The sequence below is a fragment of the Osmerus mordax genome, chromosome 9 (assembly GCF_038355195.1).
Source record: "Osmerus mordax isolate fOsmMor3 chromosome 9, fOsmMor3.pri, whole genome shotgun sequence".
In the NCBI taxonomy this organism is placed as follows: domain Eukaryota; kingdom Metazoa; phylum Chordata; class Actinopteri; order Osmeriformes; family Osmeridae; genus Osmerus; species Osmerus mordax.
The window spans coordinates 10,773,492-10,787,643 of NC_090058.1; the positions used below are offsets into that span (position 1 = coordinate 10,773,492).

At 43.9% G+C, this 14,152-nt stretch overlaps 2 protein-coding genes across 3 annotated transcripts; both read left to right on the top strand.

Annotated features, from left to right (window-relative positions):
• The first annotated feature begins 2,787 nt into the window (after nt 1-2,787).
• LOC136949388 (piggyBac transposable element-derived protein 4-like) lies at nt 2,788-6,918 on the top strand. 2 transcript variants are annotated; one of them, XM_067243660.1, is made up of 3 exons: nt 2,788-2,844; nt 3,509-3,605; nt 4,855-6,918. In XM_067243660.1, exons 1-3 carry the CDS (start codon nt 2,821-2,823, stop codon nt 6,669-6,671), a joined length of 1,938 nt encoding a protein of 645 aa, XP_067099761.1. In that variant the 5' UTR covers nt 2,788-2,820; the 3' UTR covers nt 6,672-6,918. The 2 variants fall into 2 exon arrangements, with proteins under 2 accessions (XP_067099761.1, XP_067099762.1); XM_067243661.1 differs by lacking the exon at nt 2,788-2,844 and adding an exon at nt 3,006-3,047.
• A 4,051-nt stretch (nt 6,919-10,969) lies between these two features.
• Nucleotides 10,970-13,216, top strand: LOC136949451 (piggyBac transposable element-derived protein 4-like). Its single transcript, XM_067243744.1, has one exon. It carries the CDS (start codon nt 10,972-10,974, stop codon nt 12,784-12,786), a length of 1,815 nt encoding a protein of 604 aa, XP_067099845.1. The 5' UTR covers nt 10,970-10,971; the 3' UTR covers nt 12,787-13,216.
• The last annotated feature ends 936 nt before the right edge of the window (nt 13,217-14,152 follow it).

Here is a 14,152-nt window from a genome sequence, read left to right on the forward strand (position 1 = left end):
CATCATAAACATGTTTGGTTTGGCCTTCCTGTTTATACCCTGTGTAGAAGTGCAGGGGGACATTAAACCAGGAATAGCTGGAGCAGCTTAATACACTCCGCCTGGAAGTCTTCAGGCTGAGAGGCAGCAGTCAGCTCTCCTGGCTTTCCACCTCTCTCTCTCTCTCTCTCTCTCTCTTTCTCTCTCTTTCTGTCTCTCTTTCTCTCTCTGTCTCTCTCTCTCCCTCTCCCTCTCCCTCTCCCTCTCCCTCTCCCTCTTCCTCTTCCTCTCTCCCTCTCCCTCCCTCTCTCTTTCTCTCTCTCTCCCAGATTTACCCCTATTCTTTCTCTGTCTGTTTTACTTTCACTTTTCCCGAATTCATTCTTTTAATCCCTTCCCTTCTACATACATTTGTTTCCTTCCCCCATTCATTTCTCCTTCTGCATCTACGTTCAGTCCTTTTTCTACATCTCCCTTTTTCATGTTCTCCCTCTCTCTTCTTCCCACTCCACTGGTGACCATTTACACAGTCTTTCGACAGAGAAGCACACGCAAAGCACTGAGCTACTAGGCCAGACAACAGCGGAACCTAGAGGGTTAAAGACAGCTGCCAACATCTGTAGCTGTGGCTGGCTTGTAATTGTGAGGCCCAGAGATTGAGTGAGCCGCATGGTGGAGGGGGCCTGGAAGGCTGCATATTTCAACCAAGTGTTCACAAAGCAGCTTTCCGGCCGGCCATGTGGACTCAATGACGGCGTCCATGGGCGTGCTGCGTTCCTATGAAATATTAAATCTGCCTGGCCCCCGAGCGCGGACAGACCACCTGCAAGCAAGCGTGGCGTGCGGCGAGCAAGGGGGATCGGATGTCCCCTAGCAGCTCGCCACACGCGCACGCAAACATACAAACACACACACACTCGTTTTCTGTTTCTCGCACGCTGACACAGACATTCTTTAAATGTCCCAGCAAAGTCTGTGCGTATGCTATCTCACTCAAAGGCATGTTCCTCAAATGCACAGTATGTAAACACACAGGAACTGTGTACAGTACATGGAAACACTCATTCAGGCCTGCATGTCAAGCGAACAGGCATTCATAGCTAAACTTACAGTATTCCTAACGCAAACATGAAAACACAGTGTTCTTTCAACATTCCCATTTATAACCCAAATAAAACTGATCTGGGCTGCCTTGACGCAGCCTTGACACCCCCCAGTCTGAGAGGGGAGACAGGGCACAGGGATAATGCACAGCCCCCCCAGACCCCCTCCACCAGGCCTCTGACCACTCTGACACTGTTCTTCTACCCCCAGCAAGCAGTCCATGGCAATGGCCATCCCTTGCCCCAAGTTTATATTAGATAACACCAAACGGGCTGTGGTGCAGGATGAAGAGAAAAGGAAGAAGATGAAGAAGAAAAAAAAGAAACATAAAAAAAAGCAGCACTCGGAATGTTCAGAGCCCCGTGGAAGGAACTTAAGCCTCCATGGAAACGCGGCCAAGAGGACGACGGGTGCTTGACGACGGCCGACCCCTCAGGGGCCTCGTCCGTTTACACGTCGCACGGCCATGGCCTCCCGGCCGCTCCCCTGAGGTGCTCCCCCTCCCTCTCCTCCCTCCTCCTCTTTCCCCGTGCCCCGCCAGCCCAGATGTGCGTCTGTTTATGTGGGGCAGCGGTCATGACAGCCGGCCTGCACATGCTCATGGTGCACTGAGGGGGGCGCCGCGAGGCTCCAGAGGAAAGAGCTGACGGCTCTGGTTACTGTCGGCCTCCAACAGCAGGTTTGGGATCGCTTCTCCCACCTTAGTTCTGTTGCCTTGAACCATTGCAGGCTGTACAAGCTAAGTAATCAACCCTGTCAACTGAAATAAAGCCATGATATGGACCCCTGTCCTTTTCTCCATAACTAGAGAGGAGAGAAGCCAATACTGACTGCAGGTGTGCAGACCGATTTATCCCCAAGACGTTGTTGAAACGCTGGTGTATTACAAGCTGCTATTCCACAATCTGTGTATTAGAATGTGGACATTTACAGAGCTTTGAACTGTCAAGCAGTTGATGTTAGAGCCTTTAACTACAGGGAAATTGATTATTCATTTACAGACTTCGGCGACACCCTGTGGACAACTATGTTATGACAGAATGTTCTACGTTTGTAGTGATGTTGGCTGGTAAACCACGACTTCATTGTTTTGAGAAAACACTTGGTTAGGTCAAACAATTTGTCATACATGCTGCAAAGTATGAATTTAGGACTGCATTAACACTGATTTCAAAGTTTCTGGTTTCAAAGTAGCCTACCTTTATTTATGCAAACTGCAGTAGTCAATCTTAATGTCTATTTTTGCCTCAAATGCCTAATATGCCTGGCTTCCATACATGATGTTACTTCCATACATTTTGTTTAAATAAAAAGTTTGTTTTGCACTGCATTGTTCCCGAGTTGTCTTTTGGGCTTTATAAAGTTGAATAAATTCAGACTACACTTTCTAGACTTATCTTCAAAATAATGTTAACATGATTGAATAGAACTATAAACAGAACTGAGGCAATTCATTAATTATGGTTAGTTAATTTTTTGTGGAGTTTTTAAGTTACACATCCGTTAAGTCCCCCAAACAGTGATGTCAAAATACTCTGCAATGATTAATATTTTTTCCAAAATGCTTTTCCCACATGAAAAGTATTTAAAAACTCAGAAAAGTGGAGAATGGCTGAAAAATTCTGGATACCATGACAATTTAAATGTTCACCAATCACAGGCCCACAACCGCTGCTTCTGCAGATCGAGTAGAAACAGGAAAGACGTGATAGGTTGTTGTTCTCTCAACGTCGCGGAATGTCGAAAAAACATAAAGTCAGCGTAAGTATTATTTTAAGTGGGCCTATAAGTATCTTACTTATATTAACATTAGGAACGCTAGAACACTTAATGCCTTGGTAAACTCAAATGCTTGTACGTGTACACGCGAAAGCTACGCAAGCGGCATTGTTCACATAGCCTACTCCACTGTTGTTTGTCAACATGGATGTTTTAGTTATGTCTTCTATAGGAGGCAGAGGCAGGTAAGCGACAAAACATGTTGTGACTAAATACGTTGTACAACAGCAATAACCATTGTAACATAGACTGAGGTATTGTTAATGTTTATCTGACCGTAGCCTTTGTCTATTGCGAGCCAGCTCACATTCTTTGCTCTTTAAAATGTACCGCCGTTGGCTACTACTACTACTTCACTCTTTCCTGATTTTATTTTGCAGTACGTCAGGTGATCTTTGGTATACTGCGCCACAATTTTTGTTGGTATTGCACTTTGCATATGCGTACATTTAAAGGCCAGGGAGACGTGCACAATGTACACACCAAACGAACTCAGTATACGTGCGGCAGCCATTCAGCGTATGCGTAAACATCGTGCAGTATATTTCGGCCATTAAATGTACGCGTGCGCAAGGTGTCTCCAGGGCCGTGAAGCGAGCAGCAACGAATGTTTGACCCCTCTCATCCTGGTCACAAACTGTTTCAGACACTCTCCCCAGAGCAGGAGGCTGCGATCCATCAGGACCAACACTTCACGCCACCAAAACAGCGTCTTCCCAGCCGCAGCTGGCCTCATCCACAAGGTCTGGGTCCCCCCACTGACAGACTTTGACGTTACATTAACTTCTTCTGCAATACTGTCTTTGATATCTTAAACTTAAATGTCCCATGGCATGAAAATTTCACTTTGAGTTTTTTTTTTTTACATTAATATGAGTTCCCCTAGCCTGCCTAGTGTCCCCCAGTGGCTAGAAATTGCGATAGGTGTAAACCCAGCCCTGGGTATTCTGCTCCGCCTTTGAGAAAATGATAGCTCAGATCGGCCGATCTGGAATTTTCCCCTCGTGTCGTCATAAGGGGAAAGGTTACCTCCCCTTTCTCTGCCTATTGGCCCGCCCAGAGAATTTGGCCTGCCCATGAGAAAATGAGCTACGACCGTGCAAGCGTGATATTGGTTTTTCCTCGAGAGACATCATGGCTTGCAAACGACCGAAGCATGGCAGTAAACCTGCCTCTCTCCTCCTCATTAGCATTTAACCCAGAGTAGCGTCGCACATATGTGATTGTTCGAATGCGGGCCCCACAGCATAATGTCGCACATATGTGATTTCGAACATTCCAATTGAATATTTTCCGATAGACAAATACTATGGGACAAACAGTTTAGTAAGGCTTCCAAATGTACTAATGAGGAGGCTAACAAGTAACACTAGCATGGTAGTAGCATTGCTACGAGTATTATGCTAGGTACGTTAGCCCAGAAGCTAATGAAAGCTAGCTAGCTCCCGTTTCGGAAAAATAACTCACACTGTGGGGACCGTCGGAAATATTTAGAACTCACGCATCTAAGGGTTAAAGCTACAGACAAATACATGGCACGTCCTAAGGAAAGCTCATTGTAGGATTGCTCGTAGTGGCTGTAATTCTGCACCATGTCTGAATTTCAGACACAGTATTTAGGGGACCACCAAGGTCTATATAAAAGCATCCAAAAACAGCATGCCATGGGATCTTTAATGCTGTGAATTTTTGCTTATCCTATATGGCTCTTATACTTAAGTCATATTTTACACATTTTTATATAGGCTATTAGTAAATGTATGTAAAAAATGTCAGTACTTGTTTTATCTACTTACTTTGTTTATTGTTATGCAACAACCTTCAAAGCAAATTATTTGTATGTGTAAACTTACTGGGCAACAAACCTGATTCTGATTCTGCAGGTGGACATTCTGGTTATTCTGCCAGCTTTTGGTGACTGTTTGTTCAGTGTACAGATTTGTGAAAAACACACAACTGGCTACCAATTGTTGTACCTTTTTTCTGTTGTAGAGATGGATGGAGACGATGGCGCCCAGTTCAGAACCCCCAAGAAAAGGAGGAATCTGACCAATGATCTGCAGTTCATAGCTGAGGATATGGCTCATGAGGGCATGAGCACACAAGAGGAGGATCTGCTAGACCAGGAACTGCTCCAGGAAGAGACGGACGACGAGGAGATGGAACCTGATCCTGAGGAAAAGCGTAAACCTGACTGTGTTTCTTATCCCTCCTACTCTGACTCGGATTTAAATGCACCAAATCCTATCCCATTTACTCCTAGACGTGCTTTGGGTATTGACTTAGGAAATGTATGTCGGGCTCTGCGAACCACCACAAAGAAGATGTCCCAAGAAATTAACTTTTTCATGCTGTTTTTTACTGAGGCTGTAGTTACTGACATATGCAGATTTACAAATCAGCAGGGGTGGGCGCTCGTCCTAAACTGTCCAACATATTCCAGCTACAAAGGAACTTGGATGGAGGTGACCGTTAATGAATTTTACACATTTCTTGGTTTGCTCATTTACATGGGGTTTTCAGTTCTCCCTGACTCCCATCGCCATTGGGGAACCAAGTCACTTCAGGGTTCGTGGGCAAGGGGATTTATGTCGCGTGACCGCTTCAAGGCTATTTTGGCAGCTCTACATGTTGTAGACCCTCTCAAGGAGGATAATCAAGATCGCCTTAAGAAGTTGCGTTATCTTATGGACCACCTCAAACAAAAATGCCAGCAACTCTTTCAGCCTAACCAAAATCTCGCAATAGATGAACGTATGGTCAAGTCTAAAGGTCGGTCAGGATTTAAACAATACATGAAATGCAAGCCTACTCGGTGGGGTTTCAAGTTATGGGTAATTGCAACATCAGACTCGGGGTATACTCTGGACTTTAATATCTACACAGGTAGCAGTGTTGAGCGTGACACCGACTTGGCCACCACAGTAGTTGAATCGTTACTGCAGCCATTCAAAGACCAGGGCCACAATGTTTGGTTTGACAACTTTTACACATCCCCAGCTCTCATGGTGAAGTTGTTAGAAATGGGAATTAACGCCTGTGGGACATGCAAGGCGAATCGGAAACAGATTCCCGCAGAATATAAAGACGTCAAAAGATGGGAACGCACGACAACCCGTGGGGATATGAGGTGGTGTAGGATTGAGGGGAATATACTTCTAATCCAGTGGAGGGACACGCGTGCCGTCACATGCCTGTCTAATTTCCACAGTGCGAATGACGCGACTGAAACAACTAGGTTTGTAAAAAATGGTGGCAACTGGACAAAGGTAGTATCCCCCCAGCCCATTGTCATCAGTGATTATAACAAAAACATGGGTGGTGTTGATAGGTCAGACCAAATGATAAAAGCGTATGACGTCCTACAAAAAACTCACAAGTGGTGGAAGACTCTTTTTTTCCACTTCATAGACATTGCCGTAGTAAATAGTTTCATATTGTTTAAGGAATGGCAAATTGTCAATGCGAAACCAAGGGATAAGTCTAGACTAATGAACTTGACACAGATAGATTTCAGAGAAAACCTGGCACGTCAGCTGGGAGGTATCGATATTCAAGCGAGCTTCCCTTTGCGTTCACCAAAGCGTGTTGTCCCTCCTTCACCTCCATCATCAGTCCACACAGCCCATGTCCCTACATTGGAAGAGTCCCCTCGGAGATGTTGGCTATGCTATCGGAAACGAAAGGCTGAGAATAAAACCAGAGTAGTTTGTTCTGCACCAGAATGTAATGGCAAGAGACTTTGCTTGGTTCGTGATAGGAACTGTTTTCAGTCTTGGCACTCGGCTGAGTGTGACCAGTTTCGTTAAGCGGCTCAGGTTCTAAATAGAAAAGGTAGTGTTGTTGCTGTCTTTTCCCCCTGCCTCTTTTCGCCGTCTCTTCTCTTCACAGGTATTGCAGTATTGCAGTTGTTAAGTGTTTATACATGTATGTATCTTCTGTTCATGCACTCCTACACGTTACAAATGTATTTACTTTAGCCTAGATAGTTTGATTTTGTATGTTTTTCTTGTTATTCGTTCACCCCACAGTGTAATGTTCAAATTAACTAAAGTGTGTGTGTTTTTTTTAAACAAATATATATCTCAGTGTCTGTGTCGTGTCATTTCAGATGCAATATCAATGTATTATTACAGGTGCTCAAAGGAGTATTTGAGGAGTGTTCATGTGAAATGTATCTTGACATTCTAGTCAAGCTACTAGGAGTCAGATGGCTGAGCGGTTAGGGAGTCGGGCTATTAATCAGAAGGTTGTTGGTTTGATTCCCGGCCGTGAAAAATGCGTTGTCCTACTTGCCTCGGGGAGAATGTCCCTGTACTTACTGTAAGTTGCTCTGGATAAGAGCGTCTGCTAAATGTAAATGTAATGTACATTCTAAGGAGCCGTTTCCCAGACATGGATTAGGCCTTGTCCCAGTCTTAAAAAAAACTTTTTCAGAAGAATCAGAAAGGGGTTTTAATCGCCATGAAAGTTGTTACAGACAAGGAATTTACTTTGGCAGGAAGGTGCGTACATTCAACATATAGGGATCATAAATCTTGAATAGTGGTGTACAAGTCTAACTATACTAATGGTACAAAGTCTAACTAATAATAAGGGTCTGTAAGAATTTAGAATAAAATTGAAATATACAAAGTTAAGTAGCTATGATATACAATATATTTAAAAAAAATACAAATAGGGTAACTTGCAACGTGCAAATATGATGTGTGTAAATATGGCAAGTGTGCAAATGTGGCAGTGGTTAAAGTCTATGTGAGCCCATGACCTTGTTGAAAAGGCCAGCAGCGGATGGGAAGAAGCTGTTTTTGGGGCGAGTGGTTTTGGTCCTGATGGACCGCAGCCTTCTGCCGGAAGGGGGTGGCTGAAACAGTGTGTCCAGGGTGGGAGGAGTCGGCCACAATCTTCCTCCCTCGCCTCAGGGTCCTCGAGGTGTGCAGGTCCTCGAGGGTAGGCAGATTGCAGCCAATCACCTTCTCAGCAGTACGGATGATACGCTGCAGTCTGCTCTTGGCAGTAGCAGCAGTGTACCAGATGGTGATGGAGGGGTTGAAGATGGACTCAATGATTGCTGTGTAGAAGTGCACCATCATTGTCTTTGGCAGGTTGAATTTATTCAGCTGCCATAGGAAGTACATCCTCTGTTGTGCTTTCTTGGTGAGGGAACTGATGTTCAGCTCCCACTTGAGGTCCTGGGAGAGGATAGTGCCCAGGAAGTGGAAGGACTCCACAGTGTTGACAGGGATGATGGTGTTGAAGGCAGAGCTGAAGTCCACAAACAGGATCCTGGAGTAGAATGCTGGGGAGTCCAGGTGCTGTAGGGTGAAGTGGAGGGCCATGTTAACTGCATCGTCCACAAACCTGTTGGCTCTGTAGGCAAACTGCAGGGGGTCCAGTAGAGGGTCTGTGATGTAATTGAGGTATGCCAGCACCAGGCGCTCAAAATACTTCATTACCACAGAGGTCAGGGCGACGGGTCTGCCGTCATTATGTCCTGTTGGCCTTGGCTTTTTGGGCACAGGGATGTTGGTGGAGGACTTGAGACAGGTGTTGGTGGTGAAGATGTAGGTGAACACCGGAGACAGCTGGTCAGCGCATTGCTTGAGGGTGGCAGGAGAGACAGAGTCCGGCCCAGCTGCTTTGCGGGGGTTCTGCCTCTTGAAAAGTCTGTTTACTTCTCTCTCCTGAATGAAGAGAGTCATCACTGTGGTGAGAGGGGAGGAGGCCTCTTGGGAGGGAAGGTGTAGTACAGGACAGTCCAATTGTCTTTCAAATCTGCTGTAGAACTCGTTCAGGTCATTGGCCAGACGAGAGTCGTTAGTGGTGTGGGGGGCTCTGGGCTTGTAGTAATCTGCCTGAGCCCTCTCCAGACAGAAGCCAAGTCGTTAGCAGAGAACTGGTGTCTCTGAGTATAGTCGTTTAGCCTCTCTCAACACTTTGCTAAACCTGTTCTTCGACTCCTTGAATCTGTCTCTGTCCCCACTCCAGTGGAGATCTTCATTGAATGTTTCTCTTTTGGACGAGGCTTAACCCATGTCTGGGAAACTGGTCCTAAATGGGGTTTTAAATTATGTTTTCCCACAAATTACTAGAATGGTCATAACTTTTAAACACTACATTATATTTCTACACGGTCTGCTGTTCTTCATTGCCTGCACACGTATGTAGGCTATCTTTCACATACTTTAATAAAAAGTACAGTTGGGCCTCTTTATAGTAGGGGTAGGGCACAAGAGCAGGTCTAAACTTTCTCAATCATGTGACACAATTTAAAAACTCAATTAAAAGCCTGATGTCAATAATAGTATTTGCTTGAGGCCATGCCCTTATTCTGAAGGCGAAATCGGATAACCGGATACTCGGCTAGTTTCACGGTCGGTACTGACACCTGTGTTCCGGACAATTCAGTTGTCCTGTTCCTCCTTCCTTGCTCGCGCGTGTTTTCTCTTGTTGCTTAGTTGAGCTGTGATTTATATATAATCGCGTGTGTTAGTTTATAGTGTACTCTACCTACTTTCCCTGAGCATAAGGTAATTTTGTTTATGTTTGTTGTTTAATTTGCACTCAAATACAGCCTTTAAAGTATAGTAGTAGGCTATAGTAAGTTGTTTTGCTCAATCGTTAGTCCTTGTTCAAACCTATCAAAACGTGATAGGTTGTTGTTCTTTCAACGTCGCGGAATGTCGAAGAAACATCGACGTAACGTTAAGTATTATTCTTAAGTATACTCTGGTATAAGTATCTTACTTCTATGAACATTAGGAATGCTAGAACACTTAATGCCTTGGTAAACTCCAATTATCGTACGTGTACACGCGAAAGCTACGCAAGCGGCATTGTTCACATACTCCACTGTTGTTTGTCAACATGGATGTTTTAGTTATAGGAGGCAGGTCAGCGACAAAACATGTTGTGACTAAATACGTTATACAACAGCAATAACCATTGTAACATAGGCGGAGGTATTGTTAATGTTTATCTGACTAGCGTTTGTTTATTGCGAGCCAGCTCACATTCTTTGCGCTTTAAAATGTACCGCCGTTGTGTACTACTTCTTCGCCGTTTACTGATTTTATTTCGCTGCACGTTAGGTGATATTTGGTATACAGCGCCACCATTTGTGTTGGTATTGCACTTTGCACATGCGTACATTGAAATATAAAATATATAAAATATCAAAAACTACAATCAAATCTGAGATTTCTCAACGACAATCATGCGAAAGAGACAAATTTAGCAGACTCAAGGTCTCCACGGCCTTAAAGCAAGCAGGAACAAATGTCTGACCCCTCTCATCCTGGTTACAAACTGTTTCAGACACTCTCCCCACAGCAGGAGGCTGCAATCTATCAGGACCAGAACTTCACGCCACCAAAACGGCATCTTCCCATCCGCAGCTGGCCTCATCCACAAGGTCAGGGTCCCCCCACTGACAGATTTCACCGTTACGTTAAGGCACTTCTTCTGCAATACTGTCTTGCACATCTTCTTAAACTTAATGCGGTGTATTTTTGCTTATCCTATATGGCTCTTCATTTACTTAAGTCATATTGTACACATTGTTATATACCGGTAGGTTATTAGTAGTGTATGTTAAAAAAAGATTTAATTACTTGTTTTATCTACTTACTATGTTTATTGTTATGCAAACAACCTATCAAAGCAAATTCTTTGTATGTGTACATTTACTGGGCAATAACCCTGATTCTGATTCAGCAGGTGTACATTCTGGTTCAGGGTTTCCCGCAGAAAATGTGTTAGTTAAGGTGGTAGGGTGGGGTTTGCTGTCAGACCAGGGGGGGGGGCTGCTAGTTTGTGCGATAGATTAATGCGTTCTGCAGAGAAGGGAGACTGGCGTTGGTCACGGTTTGGAATGAAAACAGGAGGATATGGCTATTATTTATTTATTTTAATCTTTTTTGGGGGGGGGGGGGGGGACATAGTTAAGGCGGCAGGCGTGTGTTGCTTAGGTGGCTGCCTTAACTGAAAAGTGCTGCGGGAAACCCTGTGGTTATTCTACCATCTTTTGGTGACTGTTTGTTCAGTGTACGGATTGGTGAAAAACACACAACTGGCTACCAATTGTTGTACCTTTTTTCTGTTGTAGAGATGGATGGAGATGATGGCACCCAGTTCAGAACCCTCAAGAAGAGGAGGAAGCTGACTGATGATCTGTGGTTCAAAGAAGAGGACGTGGCTCATGAGGGCATGAGCACACAAGAGGAGGATCTGCTAGACCAGGAACTGCTCCAGGAAGAGACGGATGAGGAGGAGATGGAACCTGATCCTGAGGCAAAGCGTGAGCCTGATTGGGTTTCTTATCCCTCCTACTCTGACTCGGATTTAAACGCACCAAATCCTATTCCATTTAGTCCTAGACGTCCTTTGGGTATTGACTTAGGAAACGTATGTCGGGCTCTGGGGTCCGGCACAAAGAAGATGTTGCAAGAAATGAACTTTTTCATGCTGTTTTTTACTGAGGCTGTAGTTGCTGACATATGCAGCTTTACAAATCATCAGGGGTGGGCGCTCGTCCTAAACTGTCCGACATATTCCAGCGACAAAGGAACTTGGATGGAGGTGACCATCAATGAATTTTACACATTTCTTGGTTTGCTCATTTACATGGGGTTTTCAGTTCTCCCTGACTTCCATCGCCATTGGGGAACCAAGTCACTTCAGGGTTCGTGGGCAAGGGGATTTATGTCGCGTGACCGCTTCAAGGCTATTTTGGCAGCTCTACATGTTGTAGACCCTCTCAAGGAGGATAATCAGGATCGCCTTAATAAATTGCGTTATCTTACGGACCACCTCAAACAAAAATGCCAGCAACTCTTTCAGCCTAACCAAAATCTCGCAATAGATGAACGTATGGTCAAGTCTAAAGGTCGGTCAGGATTTAAACAATACATGAAATGCAAGCCTACTCTGTGGGGTTTCAAGTTATGGGTAATTGCAACATCAGACTCGGGGTATACTCTGGACTTTAATATCTACACAGGTAGCAGTGTTGAGCGTGACACTGACTTGGCCACCACAGTAGTTGAATCGTTACTGCAGCCATTCAAAGACCAGGGCCACAATGTTTGGTTTGACAACTTTTACACATCCCCAGCTCTTATGGTGAAGTTGTTAGAAATGGGAATTAACGCCTGTGGGACATGCAAGGTGAATCGGAAACAGATTCCCACAGAATATAAAGACGTCAAAAGATGGGAACGCACGACAACCCGTGGGGATATGAGGTGGTGTAGGATTGAGGGGAATATACTTCTAATCCAGTGGAAGGACACGCGTGCCGTCACATGCCTGTCTAATTTCCACAGTGCGAATGACACGACTGAAACAACTAGGTTTGTAAAAAATGGTGGCAACTGGACAAAGGAAGTATCCCCCCAGCCCACTGTCATCAGTGATTATAACAAAAACATGGGTGGTGTTGATAGGTCAGACCAAATGATAAAATCATATGGCTTCCTACAAAAAACGAATAAGTGGTGGAAGACTCTTTTTTTCCACTTCATAGACATTGCCGTAGTAAATAGTTTCATATTGTTCAAGGAATGGCAACTTATTCATGCGGAACCAGCGGATGTGTCTAGACTAATGAACTTGACACAGATAGATTTCAGAGAAAACCTGGCACGTCAGCTGGGAGGTATCGATATTCAAGCGAGCTTCCCTTTGCGTTCACCAAAGCGTGTTGTCCCTCCTTCACCTCCATCATCAGTCCACACAGCCCATGTCCCTACATTGGAAGAGTCCCCTCGGAGATGTTGGCTATGCTATCGGAAACGAAAGGCTGAGAATAAAACCAGAGTAGTTTGTTCTGCACCAGAATGTAATGGCAAGAGACTTTGCTTGGTTCGTGATAGGAACTGTTTTCAGTCTTGGCACTCGTCTGAGTGTGACCAGTTTCGTTAAGCGGCTCAGGTTCTAAATAGAAAAGGTAGTGTTGTTGCTGTCTTTTCCCCCTGCCTCTTTTCGCCCTCTCTTCTCTTCACAGGTATTGCAGTATTGCAGTTGTTAAGTGTTTATACATGTATGTATTTTCTGTTCATGCCATATATTGCACCCTTGCCATTTTTGCACCCACATAATATTTGCACTAAGCACCCTATTTGTATTTTTATATTGTACATGATGGCTATTTTATACTTTATATTAATTTTATTTGGCATACCTGTCCCCTTAGTATTAGTTAAGTAGACTTTGCACCCTTTGTAGACTTGTTTAAACTTACACCACTTATTTAAGATATATTCCTATATGTTGAATGTATCGACCTTCCTGCCAAAGTAATTTACTTGTCTGTGCCAACTTTCATGGCGATTAAAACCCTTTCTGATTCTGATTCATGCACTCCTACACGTTACAAATGTATTTACTTTAGCCTAGATAGTTTGAAAGTTTGATTTGGTATGTTTTGATGCGTTATTCGTTCACCCCACAGTCTAATGTTCAAATTAACTAAAGTGTGTGTGTTTTTTTAACACAAATATATATCTCAGTGTCTGTGTCGTGTCATTTCAGATGCAATGTCAATGTATTATTACAGGTGCTCAAAGGAGTATTTGAGGAGTGTTCATGTGAAATGTATCATGACGTTCTAAGGAGCAGTTTCCCAGACATGGATTAAGCCTTGTCCCAGTCAAAAAAAAAAAAAAAACGTTTTCAGTGGAGATCTTCATTGAATGTTTCTCTTTAGGACGAGGCTTAACCCATGTCTGGGAAACTGGTCCTAAATGGGGTTTTAAATTATGTTTTACCACTAATCACTAGAATGGTCATAACTTTTACACAACATTATATTTCTACACTGTGCACACGTGTATCCTTCACATACTTTAATAAAAAGTACAGTTGGGCCTCTTTATAGTAGGGGTAGGGCACAAAAGCTAGTCTAAACCTTCTCAATCATGTGATACAATTGGAAAAACTCAATCAAAAGCCTCACGTCACTAATAGTATTTGAAATCAGAAAACCGGCTACTGGGCTAGTTTTACGGTCAGTACTGACCGGTACTGACACCGGTGTTCTGGATAATTCAGTTGCCCTGTTCCCCCTTCCTTGTGTGTGTGCGCGTTTTCTCTTGTTGCTTAGTTGAGCTGAATGTGATTTATATATAATCTATAATATTTATGTAGTATATATAATTGCTCAATTGTTAGTCCCTCTTTTCAGTGCTAATCCGTCTAGTGTAGCCTACAGTAGTAGCGCTACAGTACTGTAATTTACGGTACTAAGGTATCCCAATTTGAATTGAACACAGGAGGAACAGATTTCCCT